The 20,422-nt window shown below is 50.4% G+C and overlaps 1 protein-coding gene across 3 annotated transcripts in view; it reads right to left on the reverse strand.

Annotated features, from left to right (window-relative positions):
- Window positions 1-2,242: 2,242 nt before the first annotated feature.
- The window catches only part of STX8 (syntaxin 8), a 313,076-nt gene continuing 294,896 nt past the window's right edge, over window positions 2,243-20,422 (reverse strand). For 2 of the 3 annotated variants that reach the window (XM_023190864.2, XM_023190863.2), the window contains one exon: window positions 4,171-4,343. In XM_023190864.2, coding sequence (XP_023046632.1) covers window positions 4,276-4,343 — 68 coding nt within the window. In that variant the 3' untranslated portion in view covers window positions 4,171-4,275. Of the gene's footprint in view, window positions 2,388-4,170; window positions 4,344-20,422 lie in introns of those variants that run through there. The other variant, XR_002726115.3, reaches the window with a different exon arrangement.

The following is a 20,422-nucleotide window of genomic DNA, read 5'->3' on the forward strand; positions in this document are numbered from 1 at the left end:
TTCTAAGGAGGCTAAGGCACTCTTTCCTGACTAGGAGGAACAATGCGGCTGTTTGGCCAGCCAGCAGTTCTCTCTGACTAGTCAGGAGGGAGCCTGGCAGGTTTTGTTTGTGTTTTCTTTTTTTTCTTGAGACAGAGTCTCCCTCTGTCACCTAGGCTGGAGTGTAGTGGCACGATCTTGGCTCAGTGCGACCTCTGCCTCCTGGGTTCAAGTGATTCTCCTGCCTCAGCCTCTTGAGTAGCTGGGATTACAGGTGCCTGCCGCCACACCCAGCTAATTTTTTTATATCTTTAGTAGAGACGGGGTTTCACCATGTTGGCCAGGCTGGTCTCGAACTGCCAGCAGTTTTTGAAGGGGGCCATTGGGAACCTGCATCAGCCATGTAGAAGGAGAGTTTCAGGGATCCAGCTCATGGAAAAAGCCCAATCCCAGCCAGGCCGAAGGCTGCAGGCAGCAGAGAAAGAATTTTCCCTATCAAAGTCACAAATGACTGGTGGAGGCCGTGTCCAGACGGGGGCCCTGCGGGTTTTGAAATGAGCTATCATCTTGGGGCTAACGATAACTAAGGTTTAGTTACAGTTACTAATAAAAATGAAGTTTAAATGGAACAGAAGAACCAGCTGTACCCAGGTATCTGGATTTCTTTATATGGTATCAAGAGTTAAAATGCTTATAATTAATAATCGGTTAAGTTAAACAGTACTTACACTGTTATTTTAATCACGTTTCTTTTCATTGAAAAGGCACCCGAGGTTGGTGGCTACTAAGGCCCTGCCTTGCCTTTCTTCTTTATGCTTGGAGGGAGGGCTTTAGGCTTGCCCAGCCAACTCCAAAGCACTCACTGTGGGTCACCCAGGACTGTGGTCCTGGCAGCTTTAAGGGGGGAAAAGCCAAGCCTTTCAAATCATGCTTGAAAATGCTATCTTTACATTAGCCATGCTCTCTAGGGTGGCTCTTGACGCAGCAAATCCCCAAAAGGGACGCATCCCAGCCACTTGGGTATGCTTGCCACTTCTGGCCTGGTTGGGGTGGGAGTCTCATATGTCACCCACCCCTTGAGGAAGGCAAAGGGGAGCAGGGGGTTTTCCTGCCTGGCCCGTTCCCACCCTGTGTGGCCTGCACTGCCCAAAGCCTGGACAGCAGGTCCGTGCATTCTAGCGTCCTGGGTAGCTTTTTATCCGCCCTGCCCTGCCTGTGGGTCCAGAGAAGTGAAGTAACTTGTCCAGGGTCACACAGCTAGTAGTGCTAGGGTCGGGCCTAGAGCCAAAAGAACAGAAGCCGCTGTGTGCAGACATCGGCTCAGTGTTTTGCTTGAAAAGGCCTTTCAGTCTGACTGAGCCAGGACTCCGTGGCTCTGGTTCAAAGACGCCCCCACAAGTTGCCGGGGCTCCGTGCTGAGCAAGTCAAGAGGAGGTGAGAAAGTCAAACAGACTGTCAATGCCGCCTCCCCTGAGCCCCAAAGTTGGGGGCTCCCTCCAAGGAGACACTGTTGGTAGAGATTTGGGGTTTCGCGCAAGACTGGAAGATGAGGCACTACAGATTCTTGATCTGCTGTTGGATGATCCGTTAGCAACCACCCCACCCCGACAAGGAGGCGCATCCCAGGGCGACTTACCAGCCAGAAGCCCTTGGTCCTCTGTCCAGCGTGGCTGCTCTCCTTCAGGAACACATGCACCTACAACAGGCCCGCTTCCCTTCCTTCTCCTTCCTGTGACAATCCAGGTCCCCGGCAGTATGGCTCATCCTCACTGCTGCCTCTGCTCTCCATCCTCTCAGCCCTTCGCACCTCCTGTATCGACGCAGCCCATTTCATTCTAACTCTGCTTCAAGGGCCTCGACATCCCAAGGCTAGCCTGGGTCTGCATGTGTTGGCAGCTCCTGGAAGCAGGGATCAGGCTCCACAGAGACAGGAGAGCGTTTTCCTGGGCCCTGGTGCACGCTCACATCCTCACAACAGTCTGTCCTATTGCACTAGGTGGAAGCATGTAGTAGGATCCCCAGGATGTAGACTTGGAGGCATCTGGCCCACTGGGCTTAGGCTTGGGTTAGGGAAGAAACTTCTTTTTTTTCTTTGAGATGGAGTTTCACTCTTGTTGCCCAGGCTGGAGTGCAATGGCGCGATCTCAGCTCACCGCAACCTCCGCCTCCCCGGTACAAGCGATTCTCCTGCCTCAGCCTCCTGAGTAGCTGGGATTACAGGCATGCGCCACCACGCCCAGCTAATTTTGTATTTTTAGTAGAGATGGGGTTTCTCCGTGTTGGTCAGGCTGGTCTCGAACTCCCGACCTCAGGTGATCTGCCCGCCTCAGCCAAAAGGAACTTTCTTTCAGTGGAGCCAAGCAGGGCGCTCTGTGCTTGTGCCAACTCACTCTGTCCTCACAGCAACCCTGTAAATAGGAAGGACACCTCATCTCCATGCCCTAGACAAGGAAGCAGAGGCAGAGGAAGGTCACTTGCCCGTGGTCTCTGAGCTGGTAAGTGGTGTGGTTGTCATTAGGGTGGTTCACTGCATATTTCAGGCTCTTGGCCTTCCAGACATTTCCTGGTCCCCTCATGGTGAAGCAGGCCAGGTGACGAGTCCTGGCCAGTGAGCTGTGAGCAGAGGCAATGGGTGTGCTTCTGGGCCGCACACGTCCCTGCTGGCGTGAGAGCTTCCAGAGCTCCCTTGTCCTTTGCCAGAGAGACCACGGTGGCCTTCCTGTCTGCCTGGGTCAGAGCTGGGCAGGTGTCTGGGCTCCCAGACCCCAGGTCTTCCCGGGACCCCTGGAAATGACATTCCTAGGGACATTCCCAGTCCCTAGGAAATGACATTACACCAGGCTACCCGTGGCTCTCTCTCTGGTGTCTCTGTCCATAGGGGGTTTCAGGTCATGCCATCTTGAGCAAATCCACCAGAAACTCGCCTGCTGTGAATCCCCTACCTTCTCAGTGAAATCTTGTGCTTTGGAAATCACCCATCATCAACGCTAATTCTTTCCCCTTTCGTCAGGGAGGGCAGAGCAAGGCCAGCTGGCCCCCGCTGCTTTCCACGCGGATAAGAGAGAGCACAAGGTGCTTGGCCCCCTGACCCTTGCTAACACGAACTCAGCCGTCCATGGGCCTGGCGTCTTCCGCAGGCCTGCCCCATCTGTCTGCCCTTTCTAAGACACACACAGACATACACACACGCTGTGCAAACTCACACACGGGGTTGTCGGAGCCAGGCGAGGCGCCAGGTAACAGCGTGTTCTCCTGACTTTGCAGTCTCATCCCTCTGAACCCTCCACAGTGCTTTCCAGCCCGACCACCTCCTGCCCCACCTGCCTTATTCCACAGACTTGATTCCGGCTGCTTATAAAGATCTGTCAGCCCTGGAAGATGAGAGTTGATTGTCACCAAGGAAATGAAAAAGAATGTGCTTCCGGGGCTAATGGCAGTTCCCAAAGGAATATTTCTGTGAAGTGGCGGCTGGCACCCCTAGGAGGAGTGCTGAGCCTGGCGGGGTGACTCGGGTGGGGCAGGGCGGCAGGGCTGTGGTTACACGCTCAGACACAGGCCTGTGTGGCTCCTGCGCACAGCCCTCACCTCACTCCTTCCCCACTACCTGGACACACGTGGCCTTGAATGTACACCCATTTCCTGCACAGACACGTGACTTCCACAAGCAGGCCAGACGTCAAGGTTTCATACTGTCTATTAATCCAGTGGCCCCAGGATGCCCAGAGTACTGCGGGGTGGCCAGAAACCAGTGGCCGCCATGAGGCAGGGGACCCCGAGGGACCTCTGGCCAGCACCGAAATGACCAAAGTCAAAACCCAAAGGGCCACGCTGGGCCCGGTGCTCTAGACAGCTCTTCAGAGTTTTGAGTCTTTGCTTTTTTTTTTTTTTTGAGACGGAGTATTGCTCTGGTGCCCAGGCTGGAGTGCAATGGTCCACCTCTTGGGTTCAAGCAATTCTCCTGCCTCACCCTCCCGAGTAGCTGGGACTACAGGTGCCCGCCACCACGCCCAGCTACTTTTTTTTTGTATTTTTAGTAGAGACAGGGTTTCTCCATGTTGGTCAGGCTGGTCTTGAACTCCTGACCTCAGGTGATCCACCCGCCTCGGCCTCCCAAAGTGCTGGGATTACAGGCATGAGCCACCACGCCCAGCCAGAGCTTTAAATCTTTACTGAAGCAATGCACAAGAGGTCGGAGCTTTCGGGGAATTTATTGAGAGCAGGTTTTGCGTACCAAAAGGGTGCTGGGCTTGTATCTGTCACTGGCAGGTGTCACAGCTGGTGGTCTCTTTACTGCCATCAATTAGTCGGCCAGACCGCAACCACCACGATAGCCACGAGCAGCAGTAAAATCACCATGATCATCCCTGAAAAAGAGGAGCAGAAAATACTACTTTTAATGATTCCTGCCAGAAAAGCTTCACACATTCTGAGTGTCTGCAGAGGGTCAGAGGGATGTAGTTCCCTCTGAACCTTCAGCTTGTACGAGGCGGAGAGGGGTGGTCGGCGGCCTGGGGCGCTGCTGCTACACAGCTCTGGTTTTGCAAGATGGTGAGTGCAGAAGGCAGGGGCCTGGGTGTGGCCAGGCCTCCTCAGGCAGCGCTCAGGCCAGGACGGGGTGCCTGCTATGCCCCTAACTCTAGCATCTGTGTACACCGTGGACCACAGGGGAGGGCAGAAGCTGCTCACGACAGCCACCCTCGCTACCCAATCAGATTATGCATTGATGACGCATTGATAAAGCCAAGGGCTTAGGAGAGCCTTCTAGAACCCATTTCTCCATTCTCCACATGGCTTCATCTTGTCTTCTTGAGTCTAAGATCCTTAAGTCACCCATTTCTACAAATATTCACAGATAGAGGTGCTTGCTTTAATATACACTTTTTCTGCTAGTATTTGCTAGTTTCATTTCCTCACATTTTTGGCTGGAGAACACGGGCCCTCCCCGCCAGCCCACGCTGGGTCCCGCTCTGCCTGCCAGCCCTGCCCTGCTTCCTCTGGGTCGTGTGCCTGGACTGACCATTGCCTGTTCCTTCACCTGATGCTGATGAAGTAGGCCCCAATGAACACAGCCCTCACTTAGTGCAATGAGCTCACCGTCTCCCATGTTCGCTTGCCTAGTATTTAACAATGAGTGCTTACCACGCGCCAGGCACCAGTGGCAACAAGGTGTAGCATAACAGAGATGGGGCGTGCCTACTACAAAGCAAGCACTCAGGAAACGTTTGCTGACTGAAGAGTCCTTGACCTGCCAAGGCCCCACGAGGGAGGTGGGTAGTAGAGGTGGAGAGGTCCATGAAAATGCTTCAGAAAGTAAGAGGGAGAGCCACGTGTGCCGGGTCACGTGGTTGCGTGGCCAACAGGACTGCTCACCACTGCTGTAGTCTGTGGTATACATTCGTGAGCAAAGAAAATGCTGTTTCAATTAGCCATTTGTGAAAATAAGAGTGCAATTTGCTTTTCTGTCCAAGTTCACAGACTTCCTGAATCCCCTCCACAGATCCTCAGGGTTCAGTGTGGATCAGGTCGTATCAATCTTAAGCTCAATCCATGTAGGCATTTTATCATGGTTTTGAATATCGAGAAAACTTAAAAAGGTATGGCAAGTGGCCGGGTACGGTGGCTCACGCCTCTAATCCCAGCACTGTGGGAGGCTGAGGCGGACGGATCATCTGAGGTCAGGAGTTCGAGACCAGCCTGGCCAACATGGTGAAACCCCATCTCTACTAAAAATATATCTAAAAAATAGGCCAGGTGCGGTGGCTCATGCCTGTAATCCCAGCACTTTGGGAGGCCAAGGCGGGCGGATCACGAGGTCAGGAGATCGAGATCATCCTGGCTAACACGGTGAAACCCCATCTCAACAAAAAATTAACCGGGCATGGTGGCGGGCACCTGTAGTCCCAGCTACTCGGGAGGCTGAGGCAGGCGAATGGCGTGAACCTGAGAGGCAGAGCTTGCAGTGAGCCGAGACAGTGCCACTGCACTCCAGCCTGGGCGACAGAGCGAGACTCTGTCTCAAAAAACAAAAACAAGAACAAACAAACAAACAAAAAATATATATATAAAATATTAGCCAGGTGTGGTGGTAGGAGCCTGTAATCCCAGCTACTCAGGAGGCTGAGGCAGGAGAATTGCTGAACCTGGGAGGCGGAGGTTGCAGCAAGCTGAGATCCCACCACTGCACTCCAGCCTATGTAACAACAGCGAAACTCTGTCTTGAAAAAAAAATAAATAAATAAAAGTATAGCAAGCTACTTTGTCATCTACCTGTGACTGTGGTTGAATTTGTCTAACATGGGCTCTTTCTCTGATGATCCAATCTTTTGAGAGACGCTTCTCTTGGCGCCCCAGGGTTTCTCCCCGTCTTCCTGTAGGCGAAAACCTCAGCCTAGTCTACCTCAAGGCTCTGCCAGCTTTGGTTCATAGGCCAAATCTAGCTGTGCTTTTTGTGCAACCCATGAGCTAACGATGGTTTTTATATTTGTAGAGGGCTGCCAAAAAAGTAAAAGAAGATGTGACACCGTCTGTGGTCTGCACGGCCTAAACCGTTTACGACCTGGCCTCTTCCAGAGGCTTGCTAGCTCCTGCTCTCCATCACGGTGACTGATAATGGCCCATCTGCAGCGTCAGTTCGTCCACGTAGGCGCTGGCTTTCAATGCGCTCTTCGTTTCTTTTGTCTAGGGATTGTCTGTGTTCCTTGTAAATTCAGTTCTGCATTAACATTTGTGGGTGGCGTTACACTATTTTACCTAACATTTCAAGATGCTTGCAGCGAGAAGGTAGGGGTAGGTGTGTGTGTGTGTGTGTGTGTGTGTGTGTGTGTGTGTGTGTGAATATCTTAGTCCATCTTCTTGCCAGAAGCAAAACAACAAATCTTTTCACTGATTTCTGCTCCAGAAACATCTTCAGGTTGACCAAAAGCTCCCCTGGGCAGGACCGTCACCAGCTCTCGGTTATTCTGGTGCCTGTGTGGTGTTTGGCTGACGACTTGGTCCTGGCTGGGTGAAGGTTTACGCTGCACAACAGCAGAAGATAATGGGAATGAGGAGGCAGGCACAGGCGGGGATGGGTGGAGGGGGCAATCCCTGGCACTCCAGGGCCTGGGCTCACCCTAGGATGAGAGGGAGGGGCTGGCAGCTGAGGAGAAGAGGATGAGAGGTGTTTTAGGAAGAGGTACTGCTCCTGAGGCTCCGGTGGGATCACAGCTGGGAGGACACTTGGGCCCAGAAGCTCTGTGCAGCAAGGCAGGCTCCACACTGAGGCTCTGATGACCATGAATTGTCAAATCAGGGTGATTATGAGAACAGCGGAACAAGTGACAAGAACAAAGAAATCAAGAACAACAACTGATTGGGAAGAGGAAAACACACATCTGGTTTTAGTTCGCACAGCCCGAGCGTGAAGTCCAAGGGAAGAGGCCTCGAGACATCCAGAGTCACTGCCATCCCTGATGTGGCTCCCCGCAGTGAGGGACCGCTTTCCTCGGTCCCGGCTCCATGATGGAGCTACAGCAAGCTTTTCAAAATGTAAAGCGCATCAGGCCACCTCCTTGCTTAAATCCTCCAGTGGCTGAAATTGAGATCCAAACTGCACAGTGTCCAAGGGGGTTCTGTACAACCTAACCAAGCAACCCTGCAGCCGCACGTTGCGCACTCTGCTTGAGCTATCCTGGCTGTCTTCGGAGCCCCTGGCAGGCCCATGCAGAAGGTAGGGGCCCCGCCTCCGGCTTCGACACGCGCTATCCTTTCCATCCAGGAGCTCCCCACTCTTGGTCTAGTTAATCCCCCAAACTCAGTGGCACTTTCCCAAGGAACTCTTTGTTGTCCTCCAGTTACCTGTGCCCTCTTTGCCCCCCTAAGTCTCCATGGTAACCCTTATTCAATCTTGTTTTTTTCTTTGAGATGGAGTCTCACTTTGTCGTCCAGGCTGGAGTGCAGTGGTGCGATCTTGGCTCACTGCAGCCTCCGCCTCCCAAGTTCAACCAATTCTCCTGCTTCAAGCTTCCCAAGTAGCGGGGATTACAGGTGCCCACCACCATGCCTGGCTAATTTTTGTATTTTTAGCAGAGACAGGTTTCACCATGTTGGCCAGGCTGGTCTCGAACTCCTGACCTCAAGTGATTTGCCTTCCTCAGCCTCCCAAAGTACTGGGATTATAGGCGTGAGCCACCGCGCCCGGCCTTGAATCATTATTTAGGTACTCAGTTACTGACTGTCTCTCTTGGGCACATGAACGTCTACACCAGGGACTGTGGGTTCTCGTTCACTGCCATATCCGCCGTACCTAGAACAGAGCTCTGGCACAGGAAAGAGGCAAACACACCTGCGTGTGTGTGTGTGTGTGTGTGTGTGTGTAAGACAAATGAGTAAATGTGTTGAATTTTTGGAAGGGATAAGAAGAGACAAGAGAGGCACAGAAGGAGTGGTCAGTAGAGAGGGAGAAGCTGAGAAAACATGGCAAGAAGGCGAATGTGCAAGAACATTCAAAAAGTGGTCAATGCCAACCCACAATACTGCAGAGAGAAGAAGACAGAAGAATGTTCTTCTGCAGAAGAGCTGCAGAGACCTTTCAGAGTAGTTTTAGCACACGGTGGGTGGGTCTATTGGAACTATTATTAATACAGTGGTGCCTAAGCTGCTGATTTTTCTACCACAGATAAATTAGACAAATTATGCCCCAGTAAAGGCATGACAGGGCACACAGTTTCTATAAAAAATAAAAACGGGACAGGCGCAGTGGCTCATGCCTGTAATCCCCGCACTTTGGGAGGCCAAGGTGGGTGGATCATAAGGTCAGGAGTTCGAGACCAGATTTTTAGTCTCTACTAAAAATACAAAAATTAACCAGGCATGGTGGTGCACGCCTGTAGTCCTAGCTACTTGGCTGAGGCAGGAGAATCACTTGAACCTGGGACGCGGAGGTTGCGGTGAGCCGAGATTGTGCCACTGCACTCCAGCCTGGGCAACAGAGCAAGACTCCATCTCAAAGTGAATGAATGAATGAATGAATGAATGAATGAATGAACTTGAGTGACGGACATCTTGGACAGTAAGCTGATAAGATGTGATAAACTGGGCTCTTGTCCAAAGATGAAAAGGGGGATTTTAAGAGCCATGACAAATAAGGCTTTTAAATTTCAAACCCTTTCAGGGCAAACAGGGGGAGACTTTAAACAGGCTTAAGTAAACTGGTGTATACTGAGGGTCAACTGAGGAGGTCATTTTAAGATGGCAGGTGGCAGCAATAAGCAAAAGCCAACTGCTGTCTTTTGGATTCTTTGGGTCAAAGAGAAGGTGTTTATCTACCTTATCATGGCAATCCCTTTTTCTTTAAGAAGTTTGGCTTTCTTGGAATGTGATCCCAGCTCTGGCACCTTGCTGAATGCAGTTTCTCCCCTCTGAAGGATGTTTCAGAATGAGTAAGCAGGGATCTTTTTGAAGCCAGGGAAAGCTGAGCCACACCGTTCATGAAACAGTCACGCGTGCCAGGTTTGGCGCTAAGTGCTATGGGTATACTGCTTGGCTTAATTCTCCACAGTAAGTAACCCTCATCTCTGTTTTATATCTAGGAAGCTGAGCTTCTGGAAGGTGAACTCTCCTACCTGAGGCCCTCTGGCTGATAAGAGGAAGAACTAGAATTGGAATCCAGGTGAGTAGGACCCCTCTGTCCACACGCTAACCCTTCCCTACACCAGTGGAGCTTGAGTGGAGGTCTCCTGACTTGAGACAGCGTGGGGTCCCCTCAGGGAGAGAGGCCCAGACTCGCTGAGGCTGAAACACTGGGATAAAGAGTTTCTTCTCTTTTCATCCTCTTCTCTTTCTTTCTCCCTCCCTCCTTCCCTTCCTTAACCTTTTATGATGGAAAATTTTAAACATATACAAAAGCAGACCGAAGGGCACACGGAACGGTGATGAGCCCATCTGTCAGCTTTCACAAGGATCCATTCATGGCCAGGCTGGCTTTATGCAAACCCTCACCTGCTCCCTGTCTCCTGCATATTATTTTGAAGCAAATCCCAGACATAGGTCATCTACAAATATTTCAGTAAGTATCACTAAAAGGCACCATTAAAAAAAGACACACACACTCCCCTCTACATAACCACAAAGGGTCTGACGGTTCCTAAAGGCAGAGGCAGGGAAGGGCCTGCGACTCTTCTGATGTAGGGAAGGTGGCTCCAGTTTTGGGGGCGCAGCTGACCCTCCTGCTGGAGGGACATGGGATCTCGCATTGTACTTGATCACGTGTGAAAGGCAGAACTTAACTTCTTCTGCCTCAGAATAGTTCTTAAACCTCAGGGGGGTCTACTCATCCATTCCCCCAGCTAAGGAAATGTTTGACATTTCAGAACAAGGAAAGACAGTTGAACTTCTGGGAGGCTGCCAACTTCTTAAACAACGAATGCTCTCTGCCCCCAACCCTAGCACAGAACACCTGGTGTGACTCCTGACTTCGAGATCGTTCCTCTGCGCTTCACTCAGCTCCTGCCCTGGGCCCGCTGGCACCTGGCGAGGCGTATTTTCCCTTCCAATAACTCAAGAGTCCCTTTCAGGGGCAGGCATGGGGTGCCAGGGTTACAAGAGTGGAAAAAAATGTCCATTTCCTTTGGTCAGTTTACCAGATGAGTATTACTCAACCACTTACAATATTTACAAGTCCAGCTCATGGCAATTAAAAAAAGATGTAAGAAAACAAACTCCTTTTCAAACTGGGAGAGGATATTAAACACAGTCTCTCAGGAATGGTGTTTTCTGAAGATTGTTCATCTGGAGTCATGGTCCATACTTTTTTCCAGTGAAACGCTGGAAACCAGCAAAATACGGAGCTTGGACGGCCAACGCCCCTGCCACAAGTTGGGTGTAGGTAACAGCTCTCAGTGCTTACTGACACGGAGGAGGAGGGGAAGGAGGGGAAAGAAATCTGGAGGCTGACTTTTCGAGAGAGTGAGCAGATCTCCGCGTTGGCCACTTTTGCCCTGTAGTTACAGGGGAACGTGGCAGGTAGGCTGATAGGAAAGGAGGAGGATACAGAAGGGCGCTTTATCCAGGAATTTTTATACTTGGCTTTGTTGCAAGGAAAGCCACCTTACCTGCCCACTACTCTTGGTTGTCTTGAACCAAAATGCATACCCTGGCCAGGCGTCGTGGCTCACGCCTGTAACCCCAGCAGTTTGGGAGGCCACGGCGGGTGGATCACCTGAGGTCAGGAGATTTGAGACCAGCCTGGCCAACATGGCAAAACCCCGTCTCTACTAAAAAATGCAAAAATTAGCCGGGCGCAATGGCAGGTGCCTGTAATCCCAGCTACTTGGTAGGCTGAGACTGGAGAATTGCTTGAACCCGGGAGGCGGAGGTTGCAGTGAGCTGAGATAGCGCCACTGCACTCCAGCCTGGGCAGCAGAGCAAGATTTTGTTTAAAACAAAAACAAAAACAAAAAACAAAAAAAGTATATTCTTTTTGTTTGCCTCGCTTTTCACACCACAAGAGTTAGGCCAACTGGCAAACCCCATGTAGCTCCTAACCTCTAAAGATGAACAGAGTACACTTCTTAGGGACAACTCCTACAGTTTGTTTTTCTTTGGCAGTTGTGCCTGTCAATAGGTGACATTTGCTTATGTATTAACCAGTTGATTCTCACTGATCAAACGGACTTTTCACAGCAGACTCCTGAGCTGAGGCGGAGAATAAGCAGGAGAAGAGACAAAACTGGAATATTTATCTTCAAAAGTTCATGTAAATGTTCCCTTTAATCCCACGACTGGGCAAATACACGGAGAAAAGAGTAGACGCCGTGCAGGGAAGGTGAGCGTATTTACTTTCTGATTTCCAGATTGAGCGGCTGGAGAATGGCAGCTATGCTTGAGGTCTCTGCCCAGACCTGCCCACTCCAGGGCTGTGTGGGCTCTGCTGGGGGACCCAGGGGGTGACAGTGGCAGCCTTCCTGCAGCCACTGCTCAGCTGTGCTAGGGGAAACCAGGCACTGGGGATGTGGAGAGGAGGACCTACCTACCTCTGATCATGCCCCTCTTGAATCTATCTTGCCCCACGGTTCTACACTTTAATTTCCCCCGAAGAATGCTTTCTAAACACTGGGCAAAAGTCATCTCCGGTTTTCTGAGTTTGTTTTGTTCTTAGCCTGGCATCCAACTCAACTCTACAGGTTTTCCTTTCTCTGTTTTGCGGGCCAGCCTTCCTCTGCAGCTCCAGGGGGTTGCATCTGACTCATCAATGGAGTCTCTGGCCGCTCTCCTCTGAGCGTAGCCTCGGCCCACTTGCCACCCACCCCAGGGCAGGGCCAAAGCCTTGAAGGCTTGTCCTCCATATTTCACGAATATGCTGACATGAAGACTGCTCAGCCCGTACACAGCCAGCCTGCCCTGGAATCCAAGGGTATCTGCAGCAAGGCCATTGCTCTTAAATGACTCCCTTTCACCTTTTAGGATCTTTTAAATTTATTTTTTATTTTTTTATTTTGTGAGACAAGTGTCTCCCTCTGTTGCCCAGGCTGGAGTGCAGTGGCTCTATCTTAGCTCACTGCAACATCTGCCTCCTGGGTTCAAGTGATTCTCTTGCCTCAGCCTCCCAAGTAGCTGAGATTACAGATGCATGCCACCGTGTCCGGCTAATTTTTGTACTTTTAGTAGAGACGGGGTTTCACTACGTTGGCCAGGCTGGTCTCAGACTCCTGACCTCAGGTGATCCGCCAATCTCAGCCTCCCAAAGTGCTGGGATTACAGGCGTGAGCCAGCATGTCCGACCAGGTTCTTTTTTGATTAATAATTCCTTCCTTAGGCCATAGAATCTCCAAAAACAGATCAATGCAGTCTGGTGCGGTAGAAGTGGCACTGATTTTACAGTCAGGAAGACCTGACTTCTAACCTGCCACTGGTATACTATGACACACTGGGAAAGTCCAACTCTCTGGAGCTCAGTTCTACCGTCTCTGAAACAAGACTGAAAAATCCTGACTTCACAGGCTTGTGGTGAGGATTGGGGAAGATACAGTACATGAAACTTCTAGAACATAACTGGCACTCAATAAATGGGAACTCTCCCAACAATAATTATTACTCCTCATAATAATTACGCCCTGCCTGAAACGGGTGCCTAGGGTGGCAGGTATTCCATAAATGTCCTGCACCAGAGCCGGTCTCTCAGCTTAACAACAGAAATCCAACGTCACTCTCTCCAAAAGAGAAGGAAGAGTAGCAAAAACAGAGGAACACCTGGGTGGCATTTAGTGTAGAAACAGAGGGAGCAATTCTTGCTGAGGCCCGGTGGTGATGCGGGCGTCCGGGAAAGGTTGGAAGTTCAGGGTGGAATGTTTGGCAGCCTCTGTGTCAGTTATTAGCTACAGGAAGGGCAGCTGTGCTGGGCGGAACGCTGGCGGCGGTCGGCAGGCTGGCAGAGCACAGCCAAGTGGACACCAGGTGAGAGGAACTGTGAAAGGCCCAGACTTTTTAAAAGCCAGTGAGGAAGTGGCGGTCAGAGCAGGGGGTCACAGGACAGAGGGTCACAGGCAGAGGAGGAGAAGGTTAAAGCAAACCACAAGGTGCACCCGGCTTTCTAACACATTCAGCTATGCGGGAGAAAAGGTGGCGAGGAACCCAGGGGCAGGGGAGCCTGGGCGTTTGGCCATGCTGCATAAATAACAACAATGACAATGAAAATAATAGTCACAGTGGGCGGGCATGGTGGCTAATGCCTGTAATCCCAGCACTTTGCGAGGTCGCAGCAGGTAGATCGCATGAGCCCAGGAGTTCAAGACTAGCCTGGGCAACATGGTGGAACCCTGTCTCTAATTTAAATTAAAAAATAATAATAATAATAATAATATTCATAGTAGTAGTGTCACAGGAACAGAAGTCAAGAAAAAAGCCTGGACAACAATGCGAGATCCCACCCTCTACAAAAAATATTTTTAAATTAGCTGGCTGTGGTGATGCGTGGCTATAATCCCAGCTACTCGCGAGGCTGCGGTGGGAGGACTGCTGGAGTCCAGGAGTTCAAGGCTGCAGTGAGCTGTGATTGCACGACTGCACCTCAGCCTGGGTGACAGAGTGAGATCCTGCCTCTTAAAAGAAAAGTCAAGAAGGCCGGGCATGGTGGCTCACACCTGTAATCCCAGCACTTTGTGAGGCCAAGGCGGGCGGATCACCTGAGGTCGGGAGTTCGGGACCAGCCTGGCCAACGTGGTGAAACCCTGTCTTTACTAAAAATACAAAAATTAGCTGGGCATGGTGGCAGATGCCTGTAGTCCCAGCCACTCGGGAAGCTGAGGCAGGAGAATCGCTTGAACCCGGGAGGCAGAGTTTGCAGTGAACTAAGATCATGACACTGCACTCCAGCCTGGGCGACAGAGCAAGACTCTGTCTTAAAAAGAAAGAAAGAAAGAAAAACAAAACAAAAAGAAACAAAAAAAGAAAAGTAAAGAATCAACGTACTGTTATGCCATTAGGTACGTGCGCTCAGAAAGTTGACAAGACTCAAGTCCCATATTGTTTTCACCATCAGACAATGAGGCTAGCAGGGCAACAATTTCCCCCAATTTAGAAGTGAGAAAATAGGGACTCTGAAGTTAAGCAAGGTGAAAAGAAAAGCCGAGACCCCTAAAGCTTGACCATCCCACACTCCCTCCAGTGAGCCCAGGAAGGCAGAGGCCGGCGGCAAGAGTGGCGCTGGGTGAATGGCCATGTTCTCTGGGAGGGAGCACCAGGGAGCTCGGCCTGACCAGGGGAGCTGGGAGGTTAGGATGGGAGGAGGCAACCTGGGTGGGCCCCGGACGTCCTGCAAGGTGAAGATGGCAAGCCACAAACTGTGACAGGTGCCTGTGACTCCTCAAAGAAACATGTTACAAGGCAAAACAATCAGCCCCCAAATAGAATCTTAGCTGGATCTCAAGTTTTGTATCATGCTGACTGAATGTAACAGTCTGTGCCTTTAGACAAGAATGCGGTCGAGGAACACAGGACAGTGGGCTGAGGAAGGGCCTGCAGAGTCCAGCCCGCCCTTTCTAGCCTCTGCAAGCAAGTTACCCAACACGTCTGCTTTTGGGCTTCCTCAGGGGCCACGTAGGATAACATATACATTTCCCAAAGCTGCGAGAATATGGCACGATGTCTGTAACGGCCCAGGGCCTGGCACATGGCCAGAGCTGGCTTAATGTAGGCTGGTTAAATTCTTCTGAAAAGTACCAGCTTCCTGAAGGTCAGAACTTCCTGAAGGTCACAGGCATGGTGGCTCATGCCTGTGATCCCAGCACTTTGGGAGGCCGAGGCAGGTGGATCACCTGAGGCTAGGAGTTCGAGACTAGCGTGGCCAACATGGTGAAACCCTGTCTCTACTGAAAATACAAAAATTAGCCAGGTGTGGTGGCGCACGCCTGTAATCCTACCTACTCGGGAGGCTGAGGCAGGAAAATCGCTTCAACTTGGGAGGCAGAGGTTGCAGTGAGCTGAGATTGCACCACTGCACTCCAGCCTGGGCAACAGAGTGAGACTCTGTCTCAGAAAAAAAAAAAAAAAAGGGGGCCAGGCATAGTGGCTCACGCCTGTAATCCCAGCACTTTGGGAGGCCGAGGCGGGCAGATCATGAGGTCAGGAGATTCAGACCATGTTGTCAAACCCTGTCTCTACAAAATAAAATAAAATAAAATAAAAATAAAATTAGCCGGGCGTGGTGGCAGGTGCCTGTAGTCCCACATACTTGGGAGGCTGAGACAGGAGAATGGCGTGAACCTGGGAGGCAGAGCTTGTAGTGAGCCAAGATCGCGCCACTGCACTCCAGCCTGGGCGACAGAGTGAGACTCCATCTCAAAAAAAAAAAAAAAAAGAACTGTGGTGTTTTGGGGTGGCCTTTAGGGCAGCCAGGCCAGTGTCCCCCATGTGCCTGGGCGGGTTTGTGCTGAGGCGACACTGGGAAGAGAGAGGCACCCAGCACCCTCCTCACCCTGGAAACTCAGCCCTCTCCCCAGAAGGCCAGGCCCCCACCTGAAGAGAATTCACTCCCAGCCTGAACTGGTGCTCAGCACCAGGCTGATGAGGCACTGCTCTGTGGGAACACAGAAACGTGGAAAGAATCGACTGGAAAGAAGGCAGCAACTGTCAGAAAAGAGAATGGTGTGAAGAGAGACATCTGGGGGCCAGAGGGAGCAAGAGAATCAGGAGAAGGTGACCTGGAAAGGGTGGGGGTTGGGATGAGAGAAAAAAGGTACTGGCCTAGAAACAGGAAATTAAAAGGAATTAAGACTGCAGGTGACCGGGCAGAGAGCTAGACGGCAGCCGAGTGAAAGGCAGGTTCCTGGGATCTGGGGTCTGGGATCCAAGCATGAGCACCTGGCCGGGCGTCAGGTGGCCGTGCAGCAACAGTCATGGCCACAGGACTCTGGTGAGGCCGCTGCTTGGTCAATGGAGACCGCATGTGAGAGCTCACGGCCCGGCCAGGGTGAGTCAGGTCAGAGTGGCTGGTGAAGCTGTCCCAGCGCTGAATAGCAGCACTGCCCCGGTAAGACTTACCCAAGAGACTTAGACTCACCCACACTAGAACTGAACAAGTTGAGCGCCTACTGTGTGTCGGGTCCAATGGCTGCAAAGACGCACACCTGGTTCTTCATGGATCTGCGGGTCTCATGAGAAAGGTGGAAAATCAACCCTATCTCTACCCACGCCCAACACAAACAGGAAACTCTGCATATGACAGCCGTTCCTCAGAGGGAGCGTGTAAAAACTCTGCCACTATTGCCGCTTCCTGCAGAGAAAGTGCTGAATAGTTTCTAGGCCCCATCTGTGTTCTTAAGGTGTTATTCATTTCCCATCCCTGAAATCAGCTCAGCTCAGCGATTGCCACAAGGGCAGAATTCAATTGTAAATAGACAATCCTTCATATCAGCCACCGAGAGCAGCAGATGAGGAGTTGTCGAGCCAGTAATTTAATGCCAATTCTCTGGCACGTCAATATTTGCTAAGAAATATCCCTTCATTGTGCTGTGTGTAACCCCCTGGGAATGGGAATCTGTCTGGAGTCTGGCAGAAATTCAAGTGTCTTTGAAAAGACAGTCAGGAACTCTGTTATGGATATCTTGTTTTGACAATTCCCTCTTGACTGTCAGAAGATTCCTGCAAGGTTCCAGTCAGGCTGTGGATTCAGCATTACAAATCCCTCCGTTTGTCCTATTTGGATACTTTACCTGGCACCAATTAGGGACACCTGGCAGGGTGACAGACACCAGGGCATTGGTACTAAAGTTCTACAAAGGCAGAGAGGCACCGCTGCTATGATAAGGCTTTGTCCATATACCAAATGCTTATCTGACTGGTTAAAAGGAAATCATTTGACCAAGACGCAAAAGACTATGCAGTAGATCCAAACTGAGCCCCTGGGTTCCGTACCTCAAAACAACATATTCCTGGGGTGGTCCAGTAGCCGTGTGTGTTCAACTTAACCCTGCCTCCATAGGCATAGCTGATGTGACGGACCTCAGGTGGGGCCAACCAGGTTCTCTTCTCCAGGGATTTTGGATTTTGAACTGAGCACAGTTGAGGCTGTCACAGTAATGGTAACACTCCAGGGGTGGGCCACAAACTTAGCTCAGGAGGTCCCAGGCCCAGCCTTTGTTCACACTTGTCCTTATACATGGTTGGCTTAATTCATCCTTCGGGTTCCCACAAATAACTCAACATCACTCAGATAAATTACATGTTTGTTTGTTTGGTTTTGAGATGGAGTCTTGCTTTGTCGCCAGGCTGGAGTTCAGTGGCGAGATCTCTGCTCACTGCAGCCTCTGCCCCCAGGGTTCTCCAGGGTTCAAGCAATTCTCCTGCTTTAGCCTCCTGAGTAGCTGGGACTACAGGTGTGTGCAACCACGCCTGGCTAATTTTCGTATTTTTAGTAGACACGGGGTTTTACCATGTTGGCCAGGATGGTCACGATCTCCTGATCTCGTGATCCACCTTCCTTGGCCTCCCAAAGTGCTAGGGTTACAGGCATGAGCCACCAGGCTCGGCCCCAAATGACATGTTTTTTAACCTAAACGAGCCAAAGTCATTTCTGCTTTTTTGCAAACAAGCTCTTTTAGTAGAGAGATCAGCAAAAATCACCATTTGTGTCTAGTTAATTGGAAAAACACACAAGTCACACTGGCATGCTTTTGCTTTACTACTTTAGTCTTGAAAGGACAGTCCCAAGATGTTGCCTCTGAGGACACCCAGTGTCGGTTGCATCTCCTTACTCTGAAGGGGCTAAAGTCCCAACAGAAATACCTGTTGACTGCACTCCAGCCTGGGCAACAGAGTGAGATCCTGTCTGTAAAAACCAAGCAAATAGGGCCGGGTGCGGTGGCTCACGCCTGTAATCCCAGCACTTTGAGAGGCTGAGGCGGGCGGATCACCTGAGGTTGGAAGTTCAAGAGCAGCCTGACCAAAATGGAGAAACCCCATCCTCTATTAAAAATACAAAAAAAGTAGCTGGGCATGGTGGCACATGCCTGTAATCCCAGCTACTCAGGAGGCTGAGGCAGGAGAATCACTTGAACCTGGGAGGAGGAGGCTGCAGTGAGCTGAGATCGCGCCATTGCACTTCAGGGCAACACGAATGAAACTCGATCTCATGTGGAATTCTAATACAAGTAGTATCTAATGACTAGCTTTTTTCACTTAATTTGTCTTAAACGTCTTTCACACAGACCTACCTTCAATCTTTTTAGTGGCTGCAGACTATTTTATACCTTAATTTGTTCAAAAGATACCCTGTTACTAGACTTTGAGGTTATTTCAAAATTTTTGCCATGAAAAGGAATGCTGCAGTAAACATCTTTGAACATAAACCTTTGTGCATGTGTACACAAATATCTGTAGGATAGATTCCTATATATGGAATCCTGGAGCAAAGAGTAAGTACATTTTTTATTTTCATAGTCTCGCTGATTGTATTTTCTGATGGCATCTCTCTCCCAATCCAGATACTCTTCATACGATGTGACTTTGACATTGCTCTCATCAAGAGGTAGGATCTGGGTCCCCTCCCCCCGAACCTGATAAGCCCTTTGTGACTACCTCACCAACAGAGTATGGCAGAAGTGACACTCTGTCACTTTCGACTCTGGGTCATAAAGATGACACACCTTTCCACCTTGCTCGTTTGGGACAGTCACCATGTGAGTAGTTCAACTGCCATAAGGCTGCCATGCTGCAAGGAAGCCCAATTAGTCCAAATGGAGAGACCACATGGAAGGATCCTGAGATCATGAGAAGAGACAGTCAAGAGATGCCCAGCCAGCCCCACTGGGTTCCAGCTTCACCACTATACTGACTATTACAACTGCATGAAAAACTTGAGCCAGAGCCAGCCAGCAGAGCCCTTTTCAAATTCCTAACCCACAGAATTGAGAAGCGTAGCAAAACAATTGTTTTGCATTGCCAAATTTTGGGGTGATCTTTTACCTTTTTTGAGACAGGGTCTTACTCTGTCGCCCAGACTGGAGTGCAGTGGCATGGTCCCGGCTCACTGTAGCCTCCACCTTCTGAGCTCAGTGATCCTCCCACCTCAGCCTCCTGAGAAGCTGGGACCACACGTGCATGCCACCATACTTGGCTAATTTTTAGATTTTGTGTAGAGATGGGGTCTCCCTGTGTTCCCAGGGCTGGTCTCAAACTCCTGGGCTCAAGTAGTCCTCCCTCTTCGACCTCCCAAAGTGCTGTGATTACAAGCATGAGCCACTGCACCCAACCTGATTTTTTACACACAGCAATAGATAACCAGAATGGGGAAGTTCTGCCAAATTGCAAACAACAGTTCTCAGCAGTAATATAAGAACAAGAAGGCAAATCTTTTTCTGGGCATCCTTAGTGAACTAGTAATGCTTCACATGGTTTTAAATTTTAAAGTAGAAAAAGCATTTAAAACAATATGCTTATATCATAGTAACTTTGGAAAATAAAGAAGATGAGGAAAGAAAGGCCGGGCGCAGTGACTCACGCCTATAATCCCAGCACTTTGGGGAGGCTGAGGTGGGAGGATCACTTGGGCCCAGGAGTTTGAGACCAGCCTGGGCTCCATAGGGAGACCTCGTCTCTACAAAAAAAATAACAATAAAATTAGCTAGGTGTGGTGGCACACACCTGTGGTCCCAGGTACTCAGGAGGCTGAGGTGGGAGGATCACTTGAGCTCAGGAGGTGGAGGCTACAGTGAGCCACAACTGTGCCAGTGCACTCCAGCCTGGGTGAGAGAACAAGACCCTGTCTGAAAAGAAAAATAAAAAAAAGGCTGCCACCTTCCCAAATTCCAGACTCTTCTCTTTCAGGGTCACATATTCTATTATTTTACAAGCAATCTTTGATTAATACTATAGATGTCCTAAAGAGTCAAAGTCAATATGAGATGAGCTCCAGTTCTAGGGCAAGAGGTATCTGGGGCCCAGATGGGGGCAGGAGAGCTCACCCTCTTGA

This window comes from Piliocolobus tephrosceles, chromosome 16, assembly GCF_002776525.5.
Source record: "Piliocolobus tephrosceles isolate RC106 chromosome 16, ASM277652v3, whole genome shotgun sequence".
NCBI lineage: Eukaryota > Metazoa > Chordata > Mammalia > Primates > Cercopithecidae > Piliocolobus > Piliocolobus tephrosceles.